The sequence below is a fragment of the Dunckerocampus dactyliophorus genome, chromosome 1 (genome assembly GCF_027744805.1).
Source record: "Dunckerocampus dactyliophorus isolate RoL2022-P2 chromosome 1, RoL_Ddac_1.1, whole genome shotgun sequence".
In the NCBI taxonomy this organism is placed as follows: domain Eukaryota; kingdom Metazoa; phylum Chordata; class Actinopteri; order Syngnathiformes; family Syngnathidae; genus Dunckerocampus; species Dunckerocampus dactyliophorus.
In genome coordinates this window covers 9,505,001-9,531,544 of record NC_072819.1, presented here as the reverse complement: position 1 = coordinate 9,531,544, position 26,544 = coordinate 9,505,001, and the positions used below count along the sequence as shown (strand labels likewise).

The 26,544-nt window shown below is 41.4% G+C and overlaps 1 protein-coding gene across 13 annotated transcripts in view; it reads right to left on the bottom strand.

The window, feature by feature from the left end:
* The window catches only part of dmd (dystrophin), a 235,406-nt gene that overhangs the window by 41,389 nt on the left and 167,473 nt on the right, over positions 1-26,544 (bottom strand). For all 13 annotated transcript variants that reach the window (XR_008569972.1, XR_008569973.1, XM_054772711.1 and 10 more), the window contains 9 exons: positions 25,633-25,844; positions 25,397-25,551; positions 24,969-25,158; positions 18,205-18,377; positions 17,970-18,126; positions 16,487-16,598; positions 12,361-12,629; positions 12,134-12,280; positions 5,344-5,407 (listed from right to left, as the gene is read on the bottom strand). Coding sequence is in view for 11 of the 13 variants with exons in the window: in XM_054772711.1 (XP_054628686.1) it covers positions 5,344-5,407; positions 12,134-12,280; positions 12,361-12,629; positions 16,487-16,598; positions 17,970-18,126; positions 18,205-18,377; positions 24,969-25,158; positions 25,397-25,551; positions 25,633-25,844 (1,479 nt within the window). In the remaining 2 variants the exon portion in view is untranslated. The remainder of the gene's footprint in view (positions 1-5,343; positions 5,408-12,133; positions 12,281-12,360; positions 12,630-16,486; positions 16,599-17,969; positions 18,127-18,204; positions 18,378-24,968; positions 25,159-25,396; positions 25,552-25,632; positions 25,845-26,544) is intronic.

The following is a 26,544-nucleotide window of genomic DNA, read 5'->3' as shown; positions in this document are numbered from 1 at the left end:
GTGAACTGCTGTGTTTGTCAAACAGGACAGAATAAAACTTGCATGCTGCAAAACCCACGGTGTCATTCTTCATGCTACTGAAGTCGCCAGTCCAAGAAAACTGTGATACAGCGTGTGTAAAAGAGTGTTTGTGTGTGTCTATGTCTCTGTTAAAGAGTGTGTGGAAGTGAAGTATAACTATTACTTGACTGCACTACAGTTTATGGGCGCAGTCCAAGTTCTGTAAACTACTGACTGTTCTTGACCACTTTATTTTTTGTAAGTTGTCAATATCCATCCATCCATCTTCTACGCCGCTTATCCTCACTAGGGTCGCAGGTATGCTGGAGCCTATCCTAGCTGACTTTGGGTGAGAGGCAGGGTACACCCTGGACTGGTCACCCGTCAATCGCAGGGCACATACAGTATAGACAAACAACCATTCACACTCACATTCATACCTATGGAGAATTTAGAGTCGCCAATTGATCTAAGATGCATGTTTCTGAAATGTAGGAGAAACCCGGAGAAAACCCACGCACACACAGGGAGAACATGCAAACTCCACACAAAGATGCCCAACAGACATTCAAAACCAGATCTTTCAGTACTCCTGACTGTGTGGCCAACATGCTAACCACCAGGCCACAGTGCGGCCCCTAAGTTGTGAATATTTATTTTTCTAACAACCTCTTTTCATTTCACTTAGTTGGTGGGTGTTTTTGCAAACCTTGATTTTTGAATGTTTAATTGTACATTGAGGTCCATTTTATCTTGAGCTGTTTAATAAACTAAAAATTGCTTAATGCAAACATTTTTTGATCAAGTCTCTTGTTCATGTGGTGTATTAAAAATGTGATTAATTGTGATCAAATATCAATATCAATTGATGCTTTGATTAACAAGAACAAATTGCATTTATTGTCGCTGTGAGTTAGCACCGCAGTAACATTGAGTCGTATGGTACTCATGGTTTCTCCTTTGTGATTCGACCCGTTTGCTTGTGCCCCCATTGCGTACCACTCCATTACTGCAATTTAAACTTAAAGCATACATTGTTGGATTGCTTTTAGCATCTTTAATGTACAAAATGTATCAAAGTGGCCTCCCCACGTCTTTGAATGTTTCTGTCTGCGGCCCTTGGTGGAAAACTTTGGACACCCCTGCTGTGAACTATAACAGTGGCACCCATTTATTTGTCGGCCTGGCTGATTGACGTCGACAAAAGCAGTTGTCCAAAATAACTGAAATTGAAACCGAAAGTAGCAATTTCTTTCATAACTAAATTGTCACTTTGGCCAGAAAAAAAGAGGATGTGCAGTATTTCTCAACCTGTGGCATGGCATATTTACCATAACAGTAACGCCTGGTTTACTGCGGTTATTTGATTCCAGACCCGGCAGTGATAAGTGAATTTCCGTAAAGTAGGATTCCTGATTTACAAATCAAATATTTTCATAGTTGGAACATAGACAACCTGTTTACAACCTTCTAAATATGGTTTTAAACATTATTAGAGCCCTCTACACATGAAACAGCACCCCTATAGTCACCTTTACATTTGTATTACCCAATATAGTAAACATAATAAGAGAAAATAAGAAATATAAAACATAAATAATACTCGTGCTCATGTAAATGTGTTCCGATGCTAGGCAGGAAGTGACATTAGGCCTAAGGGATTACTGTGCCTGTTCTGAGATCATTCAAACCTGCAATAAATGCCTGTTGTTCCGGCAGTCAAAGTCTGGTGTTTGTGTGTCTCACCATTCAGTCTCAACATTACCGACACCTCGTGACCAGTTTAGAATACTACATATCATCACAACATCTTAGAATGCGTCGTCTGAATGCCTTATATTTGTATTTTAGTTCGTTTAGCCATTTTTATGCTTGAAAATACTTAATGTAGGAAAATAAAATATGTAATTTTGCTTAAATATGCATATTTCTGGACTAATAGGCCAATATCCAACAAAGAAACAGCATGATTTATTAAAATATTTTTGAAAAACCACAATAGAGTGAAGCCACAAAATTTAAAAGTGCGAAATGGCGGGGGACAGTAAAACGGAACGTTTTAGAGTGGCCTTTTATTGTGGCCAGCCTAAAGCACACCTGTGCAATAATCATGCTGTCTAATCAGCATCTGTGAGGTGGATGGATTATCACGGGAAAGAAGTGCTTCCTAACACTGATTTAGACACATTTTTTTAACAATATTTGTCAAAAATGGGCCTTTTGTGTACACTTTTTGTGTTCAGCTCATAAAAGATGAGAGCAAAAACAAAAGTGTTGCTCCTATTCTAGTACACAGTTCTCTCACCATGCTGTCCTTTGTGGTATTTCCATTTTACCGCGGTATGAAACATGTCGTAAGAGTTGACAGTTTATTAAGAGTCTCGTCCCCTGAGATGTTGCACCTATGAAGGGTTTTCAATCAGACACGCTGTAATTAAAGCAAAGAGAAGTGATGAGAACAGCAGCTTGGCGCACGAAGATAAATGAGGCACACAGCAAAAGTGCATCATTATACTTTTGCGAGGTTCCCTTAAAGGTCTTGCGTAGGTAGCCTTGACTTTTACAGCTCATAAACACACCTGCAGATTGTTGGCCACACAAACAGTTACCTTGGGGTCCAACCATTAGCCCTGTAGGGTCCATTTGGATTGGACAAGGAAGGATGCAAATTACCCCATTTCTGTTTGCACGTGTTGTACAGCATATACAGTCATGCGAATAAACTCCTGGTGAATGGGTGAAAACTTTGCAAAACATGCACCCCTGCTGTGTTGCCTGTGCTATTATTTATCTGACAAATACACCACATGGTGGCGCAGATTGTGATGGATGGATAGATTGATCAAGTCATTGATCATGTGTCTACTGATTGTAAACCAGTGAGGTTATCTGTGCAACATTCACGGCCAGACATACAGTATTTGCTGAAGTTGGAAGTAATTCAAAAATATGTAATAATACAGGTAAATGTACCACTGTTTAAAAAGCCCACCATTTTTACATGTTTATGTCTTAAAAAGAAAACTGCACTTAAAAAAAATATTTTGCCCATCATCCACAGTCCTTATGTGAAACACGAACATGTGTTTCCCTTTTCTGTGCGTTCTAAAGAGAGAAAAACAGTTAGCCTGAGCAAGCTAACAATGCCCTCAATGGGACACACCTATTTAGACTATATAGCGCTCTAAAAAAACCCTCAAAAACGCCAACAATGTTCCATTTATTTAATTGACATGCATATTAACCAAGCTACAGCGACATTGTAGAAGCTAACACCGAAGAACTACTTGTCTGGCACAGTGACACAGTGCCTCGCTCACAAAGCCGCACGCCACTACCAAGAGGTAATGGGCCCACACTAAAACAATGCCATAGGACACCAATCTGTACTGACTGGAAAACAAGAACAAGTATATGAACGACTACGAACAGACAACCAAATTATCTGTGAAGCATTGACCCACATTCCATGTTTTGTTTGTGCACGACTAGATGGACTGTGTATGTAGCTGTGATATCAAGCACTATGTGCTACATGTATCAGAATCAATATCATGGTGATTTACCCAATGGACACTTTTGGTGGGCGTCTGGTCGAGGTGGAAAAAACTTTCTACCACTGCAGAGTTTGTTAGCGCTAACAATTCTTCGTTAGTTGTGATGCAATCTCTTGGAGCAGTGTCCTCCTCACCATATACACAAAGCCTTTCCATCAATGGTAACACTATGGGACACTCAGTGCAGCAGAAATATTCGGTTTCTGTTGGCTCCACATTTATACCACCAGGTCATGTCATTCCTTACACTCTTGGCCCCCGTCTGCTCCGACGTTACACTCTCTCTTCTTGCCCGCTCCGCTCCTGAAATATGTAGCTCATCCTCCGTATGTTCAGGCTAAAAAAGATACGATTCTGGATCCTCATTTGTCCAAAAGTAGTCGCTGGCGGCAGCGGTGGCGGTTCTCACAAAGTCTTCCATGATGCGTAGTAGTAAACAGACACGCACTTTCTATGGAAGTAACATTAGTTGCTATGGGCTCTTGAAATCAATGTAGCCAGGACAGAAGGTTTTTTGAGAGGGCTTATAGTCGAAATAGGTGCGTCCCATTACGTGCATTGTTTGCTCCCTAATGCTAACTGTTTTTCTCGCTTTAGAATGCACAGAAAAGGGAAAAATGTGTGTTCATGTTTCACATAAGGATTGTGGATAATGGGCAAAATCAAGCGTCAAGTGTTGTATTATGGCCTCCTTTGCCACAGAGAGGCTTGGAATGGGTCCTCCGTCTTGATGACGCACTTGTAAAGAGATGCAAACAGATACTTTGCATTTGAGCATTATGGCACATACCGTGCAGCAGTGTAAGGAAACATGACAATGCGAATGAAAATGCATAATAAACGTAAGCCGTTCCTCCTCCCTCCCAGCACAAGGAAGTGTGCACCATTTATGGCTTCCGTCTTCGTAAGCGCAAACACCCACCTGTACCCGTGTGACCACGCCCCTTTACACTTATGCAGACTATATTCAATGCTCCTCGCCAAATTCATAACCTGTTTCCAATAAGATGAGATGTCGCACTTTGTTTGGCAGTCCGTGAATGTACCATAGTTGTGTTCAACCGTCATTTGGATTATCAATCATTTGTGGTGAGCACTTACACATTTTATACTTTCAATGCATTTAATAGGTGAGTGAGGCATATTTAGGGCTTAAACCTGGATTTAGCATTTAGCTTGTTAGCTTCTGCCGCTAGTGATCAATGGCAATTGAAGAGAGAAGGGGAGGGTTCTGGAACTGAATCGCATCCAATAATTACAGCAGCCACTTTTATTGCAAATGTTGATCTGGAATCGGAGGAGCACGTCAATGTCAAGCTAGCTGGAGGGTTTGGAGGGGGAGGAGCGAGCCATATCTTAAAAATACGTTTTTATGGCCGTATCAATTAAGCGTAGGTCCAGTGACTGTACTCTTTTACATGTATGGGAGCGTGTCTTCCAAAGTATTTTGGTCACAACCCATAAGGGGCGCCACAAATGTCATTTACAGTTGTGTGAAAAAAAACAGGACTGTTTCACCAGCAGGTTGAGTTCGACTTGCACATGGTGACAGTTATTCTTTAAAGAAAAACTGATTCCCAATCCATCCACTTTTTTTTTTTTTGGAAGAGTACTTTGACAGGTGGCTCAACATCTTACGCGGTCGGTACTAAACTTAATCCATACTTGACACACACGTTATGGATGCAAGCCTGGAGTCCAGGGTCATATTGAAATTCAATGGCATGACTAAGAAATACACTAACACCCATGAATACACCATCCTGTGGCAAAGTGTTTCACTCACCGTGAAGGAGGCCAAAGTCTCTGTGTGCGTCCATCAGCTGCTTCAAGTGGTCATCAACTGAGACCTGATGGAGGAAAAAAACCCATATACAATAAAACAACATCATTCTGATAACCATTTGAAAATGTTCTCCCTTTTCATAAGGGCAGCAAGGTTCAGGTGATAGGCTGGTCGTCCACCAACCTGAAGGGTTTGGGTTTGAGCCTCAGTATCACTGAGCAAGATATTGATCCCTGGAGTTGCTGCATCATCAGTAGGTGATGACTGTGTAAAGCACTTTGATTACCTTGATGGTAGGAAAGAGCTGTACGAATGAGAGTCCATCTTCCATTACCATTAATAACACCAATACATGCTGTATGGCAGAAATAACAACACCACACCCATCATCATCATAAAGTTAATCAACATGGTGTCTACATCAATGAGCATCTAGCAAAACGCAACTCCAACATAGCCTAGAAACGCAACTTGAGGAAGTAGGAGAGTATTTGTTGCCAAAGACATCAAGGACCTGGACAAATTCTAAAGATATGTCTCGCACGAGCAAAGACTGATGCACTCTGATGGTGAAGTCATCAGCATTAAACAGCAACAACGCTGCAACACAAAGTACTGCTGAACAAGAAGAATTGGAATAAAAAACTTGACACCACACTGCAATATTAAATTTGGCTTTACCTTCCGGGACCACCAGCGATTGGCGTAAATCTGCGAGTAATTGAGACACCCATAAAAATGTCTATTTTTGACATTTTTGTCTATTTTTGACACACGACTCACTCACCCCCGCCAAACCCTCCTGCGTTGACGTTCTCCAACGATTTTGGATCAACATTTCCAATTAAAATGACTGTTGTAATTATTAAATTATATTCAGCTCCAGAACCCTCCCCTTCTTTCTTCATCTGCCATTGTTCACACAGCCGGGTTTAAGCCCTAAATATGCCTTACACACTTCTTAAACACATTAAAGTATAAAATGTATAGGTACTCACCACTAATGAATAGTGTGACATAAGATCATGCAAGGTTAAAACGTGATAATATTTCTCATAAAAAGAAAAGCTGTCCCACGGGAACAGGTCAGCTCGTACGACTGATCAGACTGAACTATGACATCGCTACAGTGAATGATAATCCACATAATATGGAAGTGGCAGTACGCGAGGCAGCATCATCTTAACATTAAGTGCTTTATATACACTATAAAACCTTGCAATCCCACCTACGTCAGTGTTCCCAACGTCATTTCAAAAGCTGGCGTGGTTTTAATGTCCAAGCAAAAGCTGTAGTAATTCTACATTTGAGCAAACTTACTTCTGATTTGTCAGATCAAAATACGATGGCTGCATAAGAATTCTATCAAAACATGTGAGTGTCTATTTCACTACTTCCTAGTACTAAGCATCATGAGAACTTCTTTTCGCATAAACATAAAACTAATGTACTGCACTCTGCAAAAACAAAACCTCAAAATAAATGATTAGTCACAGCAGCTACAACTGCCGTCATTATTTTAACTTTATCATTTTGAGTTTTTGTTTCAATTTGTGGAAAGACGTTCAACAGTTAAAAGCATCATGCTTAGGTCATGCATGCAAACGCATATAACACTTTTTAATGCACCCGCATTGTTTTGTGACTCGGTTAAATTGTCCATTCCTATATTTTGTCATTGTAGTTTTCTTAAAAGTAATGTTAAAATATTGTCTCGTCTTGTTCCCGTGACCCCAATGTCGCGTATCGTCTTGTCTTGTGAGCTGAGTGTATCGTGACACCCCAACTAATGAGTGATAATGCACGATCATCCATAAACAGATGGCAGTGTCAGAGAAATTTATACGAAGGTTTCACTTTTGAGTGTCAGCACACAACTACAGTATGACACGTTCAAGGACCACCAAACAAAGTGTGACAACTCAAAGCTTGACAAAAAACATTATCAGTGAAGCATAAAGACTAAAACAGTTTGTTATGTCACGAGGGAGCAATGGCAATTGAGTAGAGCTGAATCTAATCTAATAATTACAACAGTCACGTTTTTTTACAAAGATCTTGAATCGGAGGAGAATGTCAAGCTAGCAGGAGGGTTTGGAGGGGAAGGAGTGAGTCAAAAATTGACATTTTTATAGGTGTCTCAATTATTCACTGATTTTCGCCATTCGCTTGGGATGCCGTAGTAGGCTTTTCAACCTTTTGGCACTCAGTTTACAATGCAAGCTCATTCATAAAATGACTCATGGAATATGCTGCCACAGAAAGGTCATTCACACACAGATGGCAGAGCACCAGGTTCACAGCTGGAGGTTCAGTGTCTTGCTCAAGGATACTTCAGAGGACTGAACATGGAACCCACAACCTTTAGGGTGGCAGACGACCCCTTAACAAAACAGAAAATAATGACGTACCATTTGTATTTTTTTTGCATCACACTGAACCATGACAAAGAATGCATGGCGCAGGAAGACATAAAAATGAGATAATAGAACTGAAATTGAAAGAGGAGACAATGGAGTCTTTTGTGAGCGTCCTTCAGCTTGCAATGGAACAGCTGCGTGAAAGATGAATTGTCTCAAATTAGCATTACAACATTGCCATTGACAAAAGGGGAGAAGCCTAATAATAGCATAAATTTTATATACCGTTTGGAGACGGAGACATTAGACATAAGACATATATTATACTAAAATAGTTGAATCAATTAATTAAAAAATAATACAATAACAAATAAAATATGATATAATAATGTATTATTTAATATAAATAATACAAATACAGTATAATATAAATAATACACAAATAAATAAATAATATATCAGCCTGTTGGAGTAGGGGCCATCATCCCTAGTGCAAATAAGCAATACATAAAGTGGCTGGAGTACTTGATTGTTTGTAGACACATATTAATCAGAAGGGAAGCGATACCATAAGTAAATACACATAGGGCAACTACAACTGACAAAAAATTGATGACACGTCAATTTATTGTCATGGAATGACAAAAAATTAATTATATAACATTAAACACGTGATATTCACAACTATTTACAGGGCAGTGCAGCAAAGCATGATGGGAAGCAGCATGTGCAAGAAGGCGTTGGCGGACAAAAAGTGAGAATTATCAGAATTATAAGAATTATTTGACTGCTACAAACCCCATTCTGGTGGGTCGGCAAAGAGTGCTTAGTTTCCAACCCAGAGCTCCTTGGTTCAATTCCAGAGTCGAGCTGAGCTTCCAAACTAGTCTTACTTTCATTCTATGTTTTTGCATATTTCCACAGCATTTCAGTCCAGCTTCAGCTTCAAAACAGCCAAAACAGCTCCTATATTCATTCTACATTTCAAATTTCACACATTTTCAAAGCATTTTAGTTTTGCTTCAGGTTTTCAGCATTCACATGCAATGTCTACGGACATTGCATCATCTAGTTATTATTAACATTGTTACGCCAATGGAACTACTGTACGTTACTGGCACATTGACACTTAGCCAGAACACACCGGCTAGCTACTAGGTGGCTAGTGACTAGCGTCACCACAGACTGGCCTGCAGCACGTCAGTGTTGCGCTCACTACACCTCAGACCACTACGAAAAAGTAAGGCGACATACAGTATGTGAGCTGACACCATGGGTGCTGTGTTGTTATTTCTGTGTTTGGAAAAGTTCATGGTAGGTGTAGGCGTGCGTTTCTATATTGCTATGTGAAATCAATGCACCAAGGAAGGAAGTTCCGGTGATGCTTAAAATGGCCAAAATACGCAAAATACTGTAAGTATCACATGTTATCATGAATGTACCTGTTACTACATGGTCACAGCATGTTTATAAACCCATAAAACCTTGTTGGAGGTTTTTGGAGATGTTTTAATAGCGGCCTTTAAAGGCGGCATAGGTGGATCTCATTACGTGCAGTAATGAACTGTCTCTATTCATCTCTTTTTATATGTTTACAACGCACAGAAAAGAGAAAGACGTGTGTTCTTATCTCACATAAGGATTGTGGATAATGGACAAAATTCCCCCCAAAAAAGCACAGTTTTCCTTTAAGACCAATTAAGGGGCTTAGACGAATTAAAGGCTCGGGAAGGTTGTTCTTTTTAAGTTTTATCCAATTTTATGAGATACTGAATTTGGGGGTAAACTACAATAGTCAAAATAATTTTTTTTTAAATTAAGAAATACTGTACATTCTCGAAATATTCCACTCACTCACTTTTTGAATTGAACTACTGAAATAAATTATCAGTCAAAAATATTCCAATTCATTGAGATGCACCTGTAAATTAAATAAGAAAAAAAAAATTAATCGTATAATATATGCATTTTGCCTAGGTATTCAGACTTCAGGGACACCCTGTATAATATATACAAGTATGCTTGACTAAATCAGCACAAGGATGAAATTCCTAATACAAACTCATGTTTTCATCTTACTTGATGGTCCCTATTGGCCTTCAGCGCCCTGCAGGATATGTGACATATCTCAGAGCATGAGCTTGCAATCATAGGAAATCATCATAATTCAGCCGGTTACCGTGTGCGGAAATTGCTGCACACAATTGCGGCAATATTTCTCATGGAATTAAAACCTTTCAAACGGGATGTGAGTTGATGCAAAGCCAGCTGACGCACGAGGGCGTGGTTGCCTGCAGAGGCTGTCTTTATTAATCCCAGTACGTTCCCGGGCGACACGTGGTACTCCAAGCTGATTACCACATTTTTGTACTGGGGTGTTAGAAAAAAGTGACTCATCAAAAGCATCTCATCTTTTCCTTAATGGAACAAGTTGTAATCCAGCCTGAGTGGAGTGCTCGGCTAATTAACCATCCATCTTCCCTCTTTATCACCAATAAGAAGACCACATTCGTTGGGAGAGGGGATGAATGTCGTGTGTGATGAGGAAGAGATGAGGAATACGATGAAGACATGAAACTAATGCACATTGTTTTTTTTGTTTTTTTTACCTTCATGTTTACATCACTCAATCCATTTGCTCCCCAGTTGTTTTTTCTCGTATCCATAGTAACCTGCTCGTACAAATACATAACAGCGGAAGGAAATTGGTGCAATTACCAAGTGAGTGCTCTTGCAAGTCGACCAAAAAAACAATATGACGATATAGATATATGAATAATATAAGGCTATGAACCGTCAATCAGTTTTATGGTAGGTTTATTGTAACAGAGAGAGACAATATCAACTCTGGGGATGTTTCTCTGATCAAAATAAGCCATGATTTGCTCATACACTGAATCAAATACAAATTAATTTATAACCTTTACTTAAACATTTTGGACTGTTCTGGGGATCAAGTCGGACGAAAACCTGCCTTTTGGATGAGTTTTTGCATGTTACCTCACTGCTCAGGTGTGGGAGGCTCTTGTGGCAATCTATTCCCATGTTTGTTTGAGAAGCAAGCACAATAAGTTTGAAAGAGAACATATATTTTGCACCTTAAACATGAATCTGCATTAAAGAAAAATGTTTTGTTTTATGTAGCGACGAACTAGCATGTGTTAAAGCCGCCATATTATCTGCAATTTATTTTAAGTCCATAAAATGTTCCTTCCAAAAATAAATAAATAAATAAATACAAATAAATCCATCCCCACCATCCATCTTCTACCGCTTATCTGAGATCGGGTCGCGGGGGCAGCAGCCTAAGCAGGGAGGCCCAGATTTTCCTCTCCCCGGCCACTTCGTCCATCTGGCTCCTCTCAATGCGGAGGAGTAGCGGTTGTACTCCGAGTCTCTCCCGGATGACAGTGTTTCTCACCTTATCTTTAAGGGAGAGCCCAGCCACCCACAGAGAAAAGTAATTTCGGCCGCTTGTACCCGCGATGTTGTCCTTTCGGTCACTACTCAAAGCTCATTACCATAGGTGAGGGTAGGAACGTAGATCGACTGGTAAATTGAGAGCTTTGCCTTTCGGCTTAGCTCTCTCTTCACCACAACAGACGATGTAGAGTGCGCATCACTGCAGACACCGCACCAATTCGCTTGTCGATCTCGCGTTCCATCCTTCCCTCACTCGTGAACGAGACCCCGAGGTACCTAAGCTCCTCGACTTGGGGCAGGATCTCATCCCCGACCCTGAGATGGCACTCCACCCTTTTCAATCATTAATGCCATCATGTTCTTACTTGTGATACTTCCTATTTTCTGCCTAGCGTTTTCCTGTTTGTGCTCTATGTTTGCAGGCAGATTCGTCTCGTGGTTTGGGGCAGAGCAGCAAGGCAGATGGAGTTGTTACTTTGGAGGAGTGTTTGCAATACAGTCGTCAACACTAAGCGCACATGTGTTTATATCGCTGTATCGATTCTCAGCCAACATACACCCTCCTCCCAAAAAAGCTGTAAACTTAAGGAAGTCACTGTGTGTGACATGGTGCTTCTGTTGGCCTTTTAGTCCTTTTGGTAGATTTATAGTGTTCAGTAAGAGAATTTCCAGTTTACTTTTCACTTTCCTTTTCTTTTGACGTGCTGCAATCAGAACAGTATGCCTCATGCTTGGGAGACATAACGAAAGGAAAAAGTTAAATGAAAAGAACAAATGTGACGCCCTTCCTGAGTGGAGCAAGTAGCCTTAGTTTGTCGTAAACAAAAAAACACCGTAACTCAAAAATGCCATAAAAATGAAATGGTGTAAATTGAAACGTTGTAAATTGAAACACCATAACCTGAAACACCATAACTTGAAATGCCATAAATCGAAACGGCATAACACGAGGACCGCCTGTATTGTAATACTGTCAAAGCAAGTTTTGTAAAGAGTGTCTTGAGTACCTGCAGCAGCTTCCAGCGTGTGTTGAGATCGTCGATACGTTCCAGATTGCTTGGCGACAGCTGGAGTTCAGGCGGACCAAAAGTGGACGCCAACTGGTTCATGTGCATGACGTCCTCCTGAATAGGGGCAATCTCTTCCTGGAACTCCTACATCACACACACACAAGCATAAGAAAGGTGGATATTTCAAGGCAACAGCTGCTGTGTGCACAAAACACCAATCCCACCTTGACTCTTTCGATGTGCTCTGGCAGCGAGTCGATGAGAAGGTCCCCGACAGGCTCCCAGGCCTCCTTCACCATCTCTGCCTGCCTCAGCTGGCTGTCCACAAGATCCTGCGTCTCCTGGAGCTCCATCAGCCGCTTCAGAGCCTCCTCCAACCTCCTCAGCCAAACAGCAGAGTCGTTGTTGAGCCTCTCCCAGCTGGTCATCACGTCGTCCGCTTCCTTGCGCAGGATCCGCCCGACATTCTGGGCACGCTCCTCGGGGCTGATGTCTGAGGAATGAGCAGGGACACCAATCTTATTGATACAGTATACACTGAGAGTACACTAAGAGTTGGTGGGAAAACACATGACAAACATGGGTCATGTATTAGCTGTGTCACAAATCAGATACTGTACATAATGTCTGCTGCATAGCCAAGTTTAGTAAGTGTCCATCACCATCTACTCACCATTTGTGCAAAGTCCAGGTACTGACAGTGCACTGCATTTTGCCGTATACTTCTCAGTGTGAAAACATGTATGCACTTGAAAGACTAAGGGTAAGTACAGAAGTGTAGATCAAAAGTTTAAGACCACAACGTTTTAAAACCAAAATCTTGTCAAATATGTGGATTCAGTGTCATTTTCTGTAGAGGAATTCACACTGTCATGATCTCTTGATGGCTAAGGCAAAAAAAATCCTCTCTCTTTGAACGTGGTCAAATTGTTGAGCAAGGCCTCTCGCAGTGCGCCATAGCTGCTGAGGTTGGACGCAGTAAGACAGTCATTTGAAGCGTCTTCAAAGATCCTGAGAGTTATGGAACAAAAAAGTCAAGTCGTAAACCCCCAAAAATGTCAAGTTTTATTCTCTGATTAGAAAAAGTGTAACCTCGACGGTCCTGATGGCTTCCAACGTTACTGGCTTGACAAGGAGATCCCACCTGAGATGTTTTCGACACAGTAGATGATCGGGCACCCTATCATGGGCTTGGGCTGCTTTTTCCAAACAATGAAGTTTCAGGTTGTGCAGAGGCTTCTAACGGCAACTGGCTATGTGGAGATGTTGCAAGGGGTATTCCTCATGACTGAAGGCCCTCGTCTGTGTGGTAACGCCTGGCTTTTTCAACAATACAACGCTGCAGTTCACAATGCCCGCCTGACAAGGGACTTCTTCCAAATGAATACTGTAAGCTCACTCTTTTGGACCATCCAGCATGTTCCCCTGAATGAAATCTAACTGAGGACATTTGGGGATGGATGGCAAGGGAAGTGCAAAGATGGGCATTGGTTCCAAACAGTGGATACCCTCGGTGAAGCCATCGTCACCACCTGGAGCAACATTCCCACTTCTAGAAACACTCGCATCAAGCATGCCCAAAACAATCACCAATTGAGGTGATTAACAAGAATGGTGCAGCTACTCATTACTGAGTCCTTTGAACATTTTGTTCCTATTTTAGGGGGAGGAGGTTCAGGTTATTTTGAAGGTATGATCTTAAATATTTGATCAGCTGATGAACAACCTTCTCTTTAATGGTTGTTTGCAATAAATAGCTTACCCAAAATGTTTTAGTTTCACTCCTATTTCTTTTTTTTTTTTTTTTTATTTTGAAGCTCTACTTAGAACCTTCTTAAGACCCCACAGGGCAAAATGTAAATTCTTGCAATTTTCCAACTGGTCTTAAAATTTTGATCAGGAGTGTGTATGTGCATGTGCTGTATGTGTATGTGTATGGCGACGCAGGTTCAATATCTATACTGAAGCCAAACAAAATGTCACACACAAAGAGCCTGTGTGAACTTTCTTAGTGCTTTGTCTCCTCAGTTATTAGCAGCTGGATACCTGCCTTGCTCTCCTTGCACTTTGTCTCGTGGCTTATAAAACTCCAGCAGTAACCACGCTGTTGCCATGGCGCCAGAGAGAGTGTTTGTTAACCTCCATGTGTGGCCATTGCCATGTGAATGCCAGGGCCCAGCAGTTTAGACACGTAAAGGCCGCTTTTACTTGTGGAGGTTCCTGGTTGCCACAATGGGTCTAAAGTTGGACACAGATGGATGGGGAGCTTGTGTGACCTAAACTATAAAGGTATGTTATTTGCTGGTATGTTATTTGTCCGTTAATATTGGTTGATATTTGCATAAAAATTAGACCTCGGATCATATTGTAATTGGCTGAATAAGACACTGTGAATGTACTTGAATAAAGTTTTAGCTGTACAATTTCAACTATATTGTGGACTATTGACCTACCTTGGATTGGTTTCGGCGTACTTAATGCACAAAATGTATCAAAGTGGCTCCATATTGTTTAATTTTTCTGTATGCATCAGTGGAAAACGTTTGGACACTGCCACAGCATTGCTTGTCATCACACAAACCAATAAGTGTTTAGTTTGCCAAATAATACATTTGAAATGCCACAATTTCTACAGAAAATGGGAATGCTTTTAGAATCGAATTTGTGTATGAATGCACACTGTGACTGAGCACCCCATCATGACACAGTGAAAAAAGTTTTCTTGAGTGATTTTTGTAAATGTATTAAAAATAAAAACAAGTTAAAAGCTCACATTTACATAAGTGTTCACAGCATTTGCCATGAAGAAGAAAATTGAGCTCAGGTACAATCCTGTTTCCACTTGATCATCCTTAACCTGTTTCAACATATTAATTGAGACCACTTGTGCCACACTCATATTAAGACAACAAAGGAATCCCCTTTGGTCGGTCCCGCTTATGTCGACAATCTGTCTATGTCGACCAACTCATCAAGTCCCGGTTTCGATTACGTTGTCAAGCGCCTATGCCAGGGGTGTCCAAAGTGTGGCCATTTGAAGCCTGAGGCTGTCTGTTTATTGGCCCCCGACACATTCTAAAAAAATATAATTTAACAAGAAAACAAAAAAAAACAACTGCAAAAATAGAAAAAAACAACAGTAATTTTAGAAGAATAAAGTCAAAATATTAAAAGAAAACAATAATTGTAATTTAATGTTAAAAAGTACTATGAGGAAAAATAACAATTTTAGTAGAAAAAATGTTTTTTTTAAGTTGTAATATGAGAAACAAACACATTTTCGGAAAATTAGGTTGCGGAAAACGTTATAGTACAGTATAATGAAATAGTTGAAAAATAAAAAAACAACAACAGAAGAAATGGAAAAAAAAACAGTTGTTATTTTACGAGGATAAAGTCAAAATATTAACAGAATAGTAAAAAAATAAAATTTTTACAAGAATAAACTTAATAATTATAAGTTTTCTAGTAGTATAGAGTTGAAATATTAAAGACAAAATAAGTTATTTTTTAAAAGTCATAATATTGTGAGAAACAAACAAAATAAAATAAAGTTGTAATGTTTGGAAAATCATGTTGGGGGAAATGTAATTATGTTATGGGAAAGTCAAAATATGAGAAAAGAAGCCCGTCTAAAAAAAAGAGTAAAAAAAGTTGATAATGATAACATGCTTTCTCACCTATATCACAAAGTTAAGAGGCATTTTTTCTTGAGATGTATATAACTTCTTAGCATATCTAAATGCATTGCTTTACAAAATATCAATATGGGTTACAGTAAATGGGTTCCGCTGCTTTGATCAAAGGCTGTGAACACTCATGCACATGTCATGTCTTTGTTTTTTATTTTTAATCAATTTGAAAACATTTCAAAAAAAGTATTTCCTTAATGTCATTATGGGGTGTTGTGTGGAGAATTTTGAGGACAAAAAAGGAATTTGTTCAAATTTGAAATAAGGCTGTAATGTAACAAAAACTGAAGTGCTGTTAATATTGTTCGGATGCACTGTAAATAAATTGAGGTCTATGATGGGAACCATAGCAACACCCAGGTAAAGACATCATTTTCTCTTTAAGTGCAAATGTGTTTAGCAATATCTCTTAAAGCAGTGTCACATCCAGAAAGTTTTTTTTTTTAATTTAAATTTTTTTTAAAGCATGGCTTCATGAAGCCAGTGCTTAATGATATATATATATATATATATATATATATATATATATATATATATATATATATATATATATATATATATATATATATATATATATATATATATTCTTTTACATTATATCTCAACTTTTCCCAAGTCTAATGGCCTGAAAGGTGCCTGGGTGTTTGATGAGTTTTACCTCGCTGCTCAGACATCGGAGGTTCTCGGGGCAATTCGGAGAGGAAGACTCCGACATCATCAAGCGCCTTGGTCACAACCGGTTCTTTGGCTCTAACGTCCCGTCTGAAGCCCTGTGACAAGACAGGCATGCGCTTGATTTGGACAATTCCTGATCATGTTCATTCACATTGTCAAGTGGCTTTCCGGGAGAAAAATTGAAAGTGAAAGATGAAATCAGTAGGCTCAATCATTTTCCTCCTTTTACACAAAATTGTGCATAAAATGGGTTTTTAATTGAAGCTGCGGTACGACACTTTCAATTTACTCGTGCCTTTGATTTGCAATGTGAGGTCTGCCGCTGATGATGAAACCCGCAAACATTGCATGTTGTGATGAAAGTCTGGGGGTTTGAGCAAGAGAAACTTTTTCAGAAGCAGTACGCTTATTATAATTTATTTAGGGATGGTATATACTTTATTTATTAATTTTTTTACAAAAGCAAGGCCTGCTTCCTAGGCTTTTTTTTTAATGATTGTTTTGCCTTTCTACTGAGAAACAACAGAACACACTGTAAAATACACACCTGTAACGCAAACATGTCAACGTATGCATTAGAAAATAAAGGACATGTTCCGGAAAAATAAGGGAAAATTAAAGGCCCTCGACCCCATTACAATATGTAACTCAAACCGTTAAACATCACTGGGTGGCACTGTGACTAATTCAGGAAGTGATCTATGCATAGCTTCATAGATCTTGGAGCCGAGTTAACGTTTACATTTCTGTGGTGACCATCAAAGTTTGTCGCCATGCCTCGCCTGCATCCTATGAGGTAGGCTGTAATGCTTTGTGGTATGTCACTGTCCATCTGTCTAGTAACTGTGATTTGGATTTAAGCTCATTTAATCAAAGTCCATAGGAGGAGTTTGTCAAAATATGACCTCCTCATTTTGCCCCAAAATAAGCCAAAACCAAAATGGGCGACTTCCTGTTTGTTTGCAAACATGCGTTCTTGAGACTTTTTTGTGCGTCCTGTCATTAGAGACATCTCCAGCAAATTTGGTGACGCTCTGTGAAATTTTATAGGCAGCAAGTGTTCAACTGCCGAGCTGTGTCTGCCTACTAGTACTTTGGTTGGGACATACAGTACATACAGGTACATGTGTAAGCTAAACACTGCACCATCATCCAAGTAAAATGATACCCCTCAAATGGAATACTTGCGTCAGTACACGTGCGTAGTATACTGTGTACACTGTGTACTTTGTTCCTAAGTACGCAAATTTTGACAGTGAAGTGCTGTCCCAAAAAACTTGCAACCACTCGAGTTAGTCCCAAGATGGTGACTATTGAGTGTGGTAAGTGCCCATCAGTGCACACTCACCACTTTAGCCATTTTGAGTGCAAGACAGTGCATTTTGCTGTACTTCTCAGTGTGCACTCAAAAGACTAAGGGTAAGTATGGAAGTTATGCCATTTAAGACTCAACCATGTCATCCTACCCTGTGGGTGTCCAACTGCGTCTGGACGGCGGGGACGTCGCCCCCTACAGGCGGCTCCTGCTCAAGCTGCTGCGCTTTCAGCCTCAGCCAGTTCAGCAGCTCCTGCAGCGACATGTGGAGCCTCTTCCAAGGTGCCATCTCTGAGTCCAAGTAAGCCCTTTTGTGCCCAAACAGACATTCAGTCTATTCCAAACGAAGACATCCATGCTATCTTTGTAAGTTTGTCCTCCCCCACCTCATGCTGAGAGTCTTGCTGCGCAGATCATTCCAGCGCTGGCTCATGTTGTTGAGATGTCTGTGGAGGAGGGCGGCGTCCTCCGAGTCCCCCATTGATGTTATAATCCTCTGGCCGTGATCATCCAGGGAATGATACAACTCCGTGTGGCCGTCCACCTCCGCCTCCAGGTCCTGAAAAAACACAAAGACAATGAGTAAGTAAGGGGTGAACAATGCAGCCCTGGATTGTTGCATCATTTTGTAGTATTAGTGTAGTGCGACTGTTCCCATTGCAGGCCCCAATCAGCCTCATACGCAGCACAGGTACTTTGGAAAATAGATATTTTACATACAAGACACAACATTAGCAACAACGTTAAATGTGACAGTAAATGATCAATTATTCATCTCAACAGAAAAAAACGGAAAATGCCCCGCAAATGTGTGAATGTTTTATCAAAATGTGTATATTTTTATTTTCTTTCTCCGAAAATAGGCTGTTTTTTTCTGTAGAGAACACATCTTATTCACCAAAAGTCGATAATCATTTATAACTATGTGATAATACAAAAAAAATTACAGCATACATAGCATAGTAGAGTTTGTGTTCAAAAGAGTAACACATTGGCCTCCTCAAAAAAATGTGTATCCTCGCGCACTGTCACCTGTGCATTCATGTGTACGTGATCTTCTTTTGCTGTGGAACACATACGTAAACGTAAAGATGGCCGTGGTCCCTTGCGGAAGATGAGTGGCATTACTGCAAGTGTCTTCATCACATACACTTGAATGCACAGGCAACAGTTCGCAGGGATGCAGCGGGAGACAAATACAATGCCGAGTGTTTTGTGAGGTCTAATTTTTTTGAGGAGGCATTTCTGTGATGCAAATGTATTAATCTTTTGAACGCTTATATTGTTTTGAGAAGCCAAACTCGTTACTTAAATGTCCCCAGCAACTAAGCGCAACTACGTTCCTCGTCATGGATCTCCGACAAGAACTCAACTTACGAGACCAATTGGGGGGTAAGTCACTGTTGCTATAGTACACTGCTGATGCGGATGTCATATAAATTTATGTAAAAAAATCCAAACTATCCCGTTAAAACTGTTTTCACCTGGGAGACACCGGTTCTTTCTTCCAGGCTCTGAATATATACACACCTGATCAGAATCTTAAGACCAGTTGAAAAATTGCTAGACTTTGAATTTTGCGCATTTGGATCTTAATGAGGTTTTAAGTAGAGCTACAATATGCAAAAACAAGAAGGGGGAGTGAGACAAAAAGCATTTTGAAAAAGTAATTTATTGAAAACAACAATTAAACTGAAATAGGTTGTTTATCAGCTGATCAAAGTTTAAGACCATCGCTCAAAAAATAACAAAAAACTCTCCAAACCTGAACAAAAAATGTTTTCAGTAGGACTCAGTAATGAGTAGCTCCACCGTTCTTGTTTATCACTTCAAAAATGGGTTTGGGCATGCTTGATGCGAGTGTTTCCAGGAGGCTAGTGGGAACATTGCTCCAAGAGGGGAACATGCATGATGGTCCAAAAGAGTGATGTTATTCTCCCTGAAGAAGTCCTTGGTCAAGTGAGCATTGTGAACTGCAGCGTTGTCCTGTTGAAAAACCCAGCTGTTACCACACAGACGAGGGCCCTCAGTCATGAGGGATGCCCGCTGCAACATCTGCACGTAAGCACCCGCCGTTTGACGACCCTGCACCACCTGAAGCTCCAGTGTTCCACTGAATGAGAAAGCACCCCAGACCATGATGGACCCCCCCTCCACTGTGCCGGGTAGAAAACATCTCAGGTGGGATCTCCTTGTCATGCCAGTAACGTTGGAAGCCATCTGGACCGTCAAGGTTACATTTGTTCTCATCAGAGAATAAAACTTTTTTCCACCTTTCAATGTCCCATGTTTGATGCTCCCTGGCAAAGTCTAAATGGGCAGTTTTGTGGCGTTGAAGGAGACGAGGACTTTGAATTCGTTTTTGTTTCTTAAACCCTTTTCCCGCAGATGCCGTCTGATGGTTATTGCGCTGCAGTCGGCACCAGTAAGCGCCTTAATGTGGGTGGAAGACCGCCCTGTGTCTTGATGGACAGCCAATTGGATCCTCCGGCTCAGCGCAGGTGTGATTTTTTTGGGTCTACCACTTGACTTTTTTGTTCCATAATGCTCAGGCTATTTCTTCTACCCACTTATGAGATGAGATGTTGCTGCCGATTACTCGGAATTCATTGGCACGATCGCTGCACCAATGCATCGGTGCTGGAAGAGATCAGGAGGAAAATCGGGGATTATGAACCGCTGCTGGACACAATGAAGAGAAGGAAGCTGCAGTGGTTTGGACATGTCACACGACGGCCAGGCACACTAGCGCACACGGTAAATGCATGGTCGGGTGGATGGGCGGCGAGCTCAAGGAAGACCAAGGAGAAATTGGGTGGATGATGTGAGGATATGGATGGAGAAGCCGGTGGAAATCTGCATGAGAATGGCGCAGGATAGGGAAACCTGGAGAAGGACATCTCAGTGCCCCAACGGCAGAAGTGCTACGGGTGTGACCTGTGACCTGACCTGTGTGATGCTCAGGATCTTTCAAGCTATTTAGAATGACTGATTTACTGCGCCCAACCTCAGCAGCAATGGCACGTTGCGAGAGGCCTTGCTTATGCAGCTTGACAATCCGACAACGTTCAAAAAGTGAAAGCTTCTTAGTTTTGGCCATCAGGAGGGCATGACAGTGTGAATGCCTGAGCAGAAAATGAACATTTTGAGCAGATTTAGGCTTTTATAGCCATAGTTGTTGCACCTTTTGTTTCTGCTCCCTCCTTTCTTGGCTTTGTTGTACTTTGTACTACTTCATTATGCTCCTGCGCCACAGCGTCAGTGTAAGCGACGTCGACTGGCTCCGCCCCTCCAAACCAAGGAGCTGAGCTTGGAGTGCACTTCCAAAAAAATTCTAACCTTGCATCAATGGCGGCACAAACCACAGAGCTGTGATTGGTCGGCTTTTTTCATACATCATTTCCCTCGCCAAAAAGTCCCGCATAACAAAAGACAAAGAGCAAGGTGAACAGCATCTGAAATATGAAAACCTACATAATACTGTGGCATCTTGATAGAGTCACACAGAGTCTGACAGTCTTTTATTTTATTGCCAATCCTAACGGCAACAGTAGTGCAGTTCCAACACAGTCTGCTCGGACACTCGTGACAACCCACTTGTAACATTCACATTGTGCTGCATTCAGGGCCGAACTGAGTTTTTGCGGTGGGACGATCAATAATAGGCCGATTGATAATCATTTGGCCAATGGTTCTGATTGATTTTGCATCTTCTCTCAGATTCACAATTGCTTGTTTTCTCACCCATAGACAGCTCTCTAATTTTTGTGTTGTTTACACCTCTAAACCTATCCTACCCAATCTGAAACTGAGCGTAGACATTCAGTACGGTTTACTGATTGAATATTCAGTGTTGTCGGACACAACTGGGCAACAAAAAACACTTGTCAGTCATGTTTTTCAATACTTTTGCTCACATGAAAAATTGATGGGTTCAAACAAAAGGTGCTATCTTTTAATGACCCAAATGTTTTCTGTCTGCAGCAAAAATAATTGACCTCACTGTTCCAATACTTTTGGAGGGCACTATAACACTTTATTCATTTCATCTTATTGTATTTTCTATTTATTTGTTTGTATTTACTCTCATTTGAATTACTTTTATTATTTAATTATTTAATTTAATTTTTTACTTTTTAAACTTGTTCAGCATGTTTCAATCGATTAACCCAAACGATGACTGGATAACATACTTATTTGAAAAAAATATTGAGAAAATCCAAACTTGTGCACCAAATTTCTGTTTTTAAAAATCATCGAACATCGCATTCCAGTCTGGACAAAGGACGAGTGTAAGCAAACTGTACATTTTTCATCACAGCCACAGAAAATGGGGTCTTAACCGCAAAGAAGACTAAGCTAGTAGTAGAAAGGTGCAGCAAAGATTTCTGTAAGCACAAGAGAAGAGAGTTTTATTGTCTTTGCCAACCTGGACCTGGTAGACCTTTCTCCGCAGCATCCTGGATAAAAAGTCAGGAGGCCCGCATGTAAACAGGAACGAGCTGCACCATCTTCTGTGTCTTGTCGTTCCGGAAGATTAGCTCCCAGTGTGAAACAATGCCATCTGTTGAGACGTATATGTGTGTGTGTGTGTGTGTGTGTGTGTGAGCGAGATGTGGACAGGAAGGGAAAGCGAAATGAAGGAAGACTTAAACAGCGAGACGGAGAGCCTAAAGAGGATGATGCGAGAACTTGAAAGGATGCCTCTAACTACTAGTGCACTCTTTTTCCAATTAAATATTATCTGCCTGCAGTGCTGGAGCACGCGTGCGTTTGTGCTCACGGGACACGAGGCTGTGGTGCAATCCGCCGTTCTAATTGGGCACAGAAGGATATCTCAGCAGTGCATACAAGTGTGACAAGCATATGTGGAAAAGCATACATTTGAAAACAACTTCATATATACATCATATTACATGTGTGTGTGTGTGTGCGGGTGTGTGTGCATGTGTGTGTGTGTGTGTGTGTCGTCCGTCCAATTGTGATGTTCCACCAGAATGTGTGTGGGTCAAAAGTCAAAATGTGTTCAGTGCCGAACAGAGGCTTCGCTTTAACACCCACACATCAGTGGGTTCTTTCTTTTCTACATGTGATCCACAAGTGGCCAATCAGATCTCCTCATGGTGCCACGTCAGCATTCCTGTCATGCCAGGGTCAGGGCGACGAGTCAAGACTCGGAGAAATGGAAGCAACTCGTGAATGTTTTTTTTTTGGAACTCACTCCAAAACTCCAAAACAAAACATGTTTGAGTTTAAAGCATCCCTGACTTTGCTTAAATATGTTATATATTTTTTGTAATTATGCTCTAAATTTACCGTTGTGAATTTATTATGTTGTGCCGCCCATGACGAACTAGTTCACAGCTCAGCCTCATTTCCGGAAGTGATGTCATCGGGGTGACACCTCTCAGCTAAAGCAGAGTAAACAAACGCTTCTTGAGGTAGCTCGTCGACTTGGTTCAGTAAAAAATGTTGTGTTGTTGCTGTTCACAGCATCCGAGTGATAATGTCAGTTTGTTTTTTCCCCAAAAGAGGAATTTTTAAGAAAAGAATGGACGAAGCAAGGGCAGATAACGAGAGACAGATGGACGCCCACCTCGAGTTCTGTTCTTTGCAGTGATAATTTCACTGATGACTGCTTCGAACACCTTTATAAGAAGCATTTGGCTTGAAAGTATGGCATAAACGCATTTTGAAAAGGGATGCTATTCTGCCAGCACATAGTAAAAAAAAGCAAGACAAGAAGAACGACCACTACGTCAAAGTCCGCACAGGAGAGTAAGTCATGTCTTGTTTGCATAATGTCTTCTAAACACTATCCCCCAAATCGGCAAGGCTGTAAAGCATTAAACATGCTACATAAACGTATTTTGACAGCGATATGTTTATGGGGAGGGAGGCTGTGGCAGCGACAAAGACAATGGTGGCAAAATATACAATAAATCAGGCTTTAAAGACCCCTTTACGCTCATTAAAAAGCCCATTTAAAACAATAACTGAAGCAACTCCAGAGTAATTTGCACTTACCATTACAATTACAGTTCTGTGTTTTGAAGGCAACCAATCTTCATCTCCGTGTCTTAAGGCTTAAGTCCATGTTCTGCAAGTTCTCTATTTCATCTACAAAGGTTTCTTCCTCCTTAAGAACTATTGACACATGGCTCAAATCTTTGCGATAATCACTGTAAACATCCGGTGTCTCTTACAACGCTACGTGTGTGTAGCTGAATGATAGCACTTCAATGACGCCACTTCCGGAAATGAGGCTGAACTGCGAGAGCTAGTTCGTCATGGGTGGCGCCGTGAGCTATAAATGTAATTTTTGGGGAATTCGCTTTAAAAAATCCAACAATGTACAACATAATTACAAACAATACTGTCACATATTTAAGCGAAGTTGATGAATCATGTCAGGGACCTTTTAACCTGCAGACATCTGTCAATCAACTCCTGTGAGTGGGATAAAGCATCATTGCTGTTCTTCTCCTCTACAGTTTCCACAGGACTGTTGTCTATTTGTGGCGGTAGGGGGTTGGTGTGGATGACGTAATGGTGCCATCGTCTCATTTGCATAATTGGCCATGGCGCATGCGCATGTAGTTGTAATGGACAATGTAGGAGAAAGGGTTAACGTTGTAGAAGACAAAAAGTGAGTACAAAAACAAACAAATATGTTTAGAAATGGCTTCTCTGTCATTTTTTTAAATGTCACAAATGAGACGGAGTCCTTTTAGATGGCGGAGGGGCCTACAGCAGCCCCGCCTGCTCGTTGAGAAGATCAGTATGTGCTTTCACGAGTCTCTGTTAGAAAGCCCACCATTTTTTTTATGTTTGTCTTAATTTCATTGATGATGTTTTTTCGTCAAGCATAAAGATTTTTGTCACGTAGTCTTTGAAGGCACCACAGTTATGTTGCTACGAGACGTAAAAGTGAAACCTATGTGTACAATTCTCCGACGCTACCAAATAGAAGACAAACTGCGTGTTCTTTAACCTCACCTTTTTGAGAGCTTCTCTCTTTTCGTCTCCAAAAGTCTAAAGGTCAAGAGTGAGCGACTGAGCGAGGGCTAACAGGTAGCGCCAAATCTATCTGATTCTTTGTCTGTTGTTCCTTCCTCAGGATGCATAAAGAACAAGTTACGTGTCCCACCTTCCACTGTGCCAGAAGATTCCGGGCTGCCCCGGGCTGCTCGGTCAGCCTCTCCTTGTTGGTGGCGTCTATCAAAACGTTACACGTCGTCTCTGCCTCTGTCAGCCAATTGAGGAACTTGTCCAGGTCCAGGTAGAACTGCTGCAGCAGCTTCAGGGCTGCTTCCAGTGCTGCCTCTCTGTCTGCAACACTGGATAACACACATCAATATGTGCAGTTCGGATTAAAAACAATACAACAATTTTACTCTGAAAGGGATACTCATTTCCAAGTAATTTCTGTGAAACAAAAATGGACTGGACATTGATCCCTGAAGGACGTCACCTGGAAATTTCGCATTTTCATTGTAGTTGTGCACTAGTAGTTCATCTCAAAGTGGTTGTTTGGTAACTTTGTATTCATGCATAATAAAAGAAAAGTGCACGCACCGCTTGTTGACATGTGTCCAGACGGCCGCCATGTTATCGTTAACCTGGGTCACTTTATGCGTGTCGTCATCGGCGTAACGCGTCAGCAGTTTTTCGGCCAGTACGTTGGTCTCATCCACTTGACCCTGCCACTGCCGAAGGTCGCTGGCGAAGTGCTGGGTGGCAAGCGGGAGGGGAAGGGAAAGACGATAAACGGCACACCAATGGGAGGTGGTCGAGCTTTACATTCAGCACACCTTGAGCTCAGCGTTCTGTCTCGTGAGAGCATCCACGGTGTAGGTGACCTCCTGCCAGGACTCCAGCCTCTCGCTGGCCCGCTTGATGAGAACATCCACCCTCTGCTTGGAGTCCAGCCACTCGGTGGAGTCCTGCAGCATGCTGTGAAGATACTTGCTTCTGGCCAAGACTTTGGCTTGAGAATCCTCCCAGTGGGTCTGAAGGCGGTCAACTAAAAGTATAGTTCATGGAGCGTGACAAGGAGACATGGCAGTGGCGTTGTAATTCTAACACAGGCATGGGCACACTCCGGTGTTGCCGACCCGACCAAATTTTCCAGATTATTTTACTAAAACAGCAACAGTGATGCTACTTTTAACAAATCAAAATTATTTCGCACAATTTATGAAACTAGAGGTTCTAAGCTTTCCAGTGATATACATGTCGTTATGGTAAGCCAAGGCACTGCGTCACAGGAACTCCCACAAGACGAGGCTGTGGTCCAAAGCAGAGTGGGGGTTTGTGTCTACGAAGGAGCGTGTGTCTGTGTAACGAAAGGGGAGAAGCAAGCTTCATGTGCCATATTTCATTGGACATTTGGGTGTTTCTTGCCATTTGTTTTAGTGTTTCGGTGTGCTGTCCATCCATTTTCCTCCGCTTAACCGGGTCCGGGTTGTAGCGGCAACAGTCTCAGTAGCGAAGCCCAGACTTCCCGGTCCCCGGCCACCTCTTCCAGTTCAACCGGGAGGACACCAAGGTGTTCCCAGGCCAGCTGTGAGACATAATCCCTCCAGCGTGTCCTTGGTCTGCACCGGGGCCCTCTCCCGGAACACCTCACCAGGGAGGAGTCCAGGAGGAATCCGGACTAGATGCCTGAACCAGCTCAACTGGCTCCTCTCCATGTGAAGGGGCAGCTCCTCATTCCATCTCTT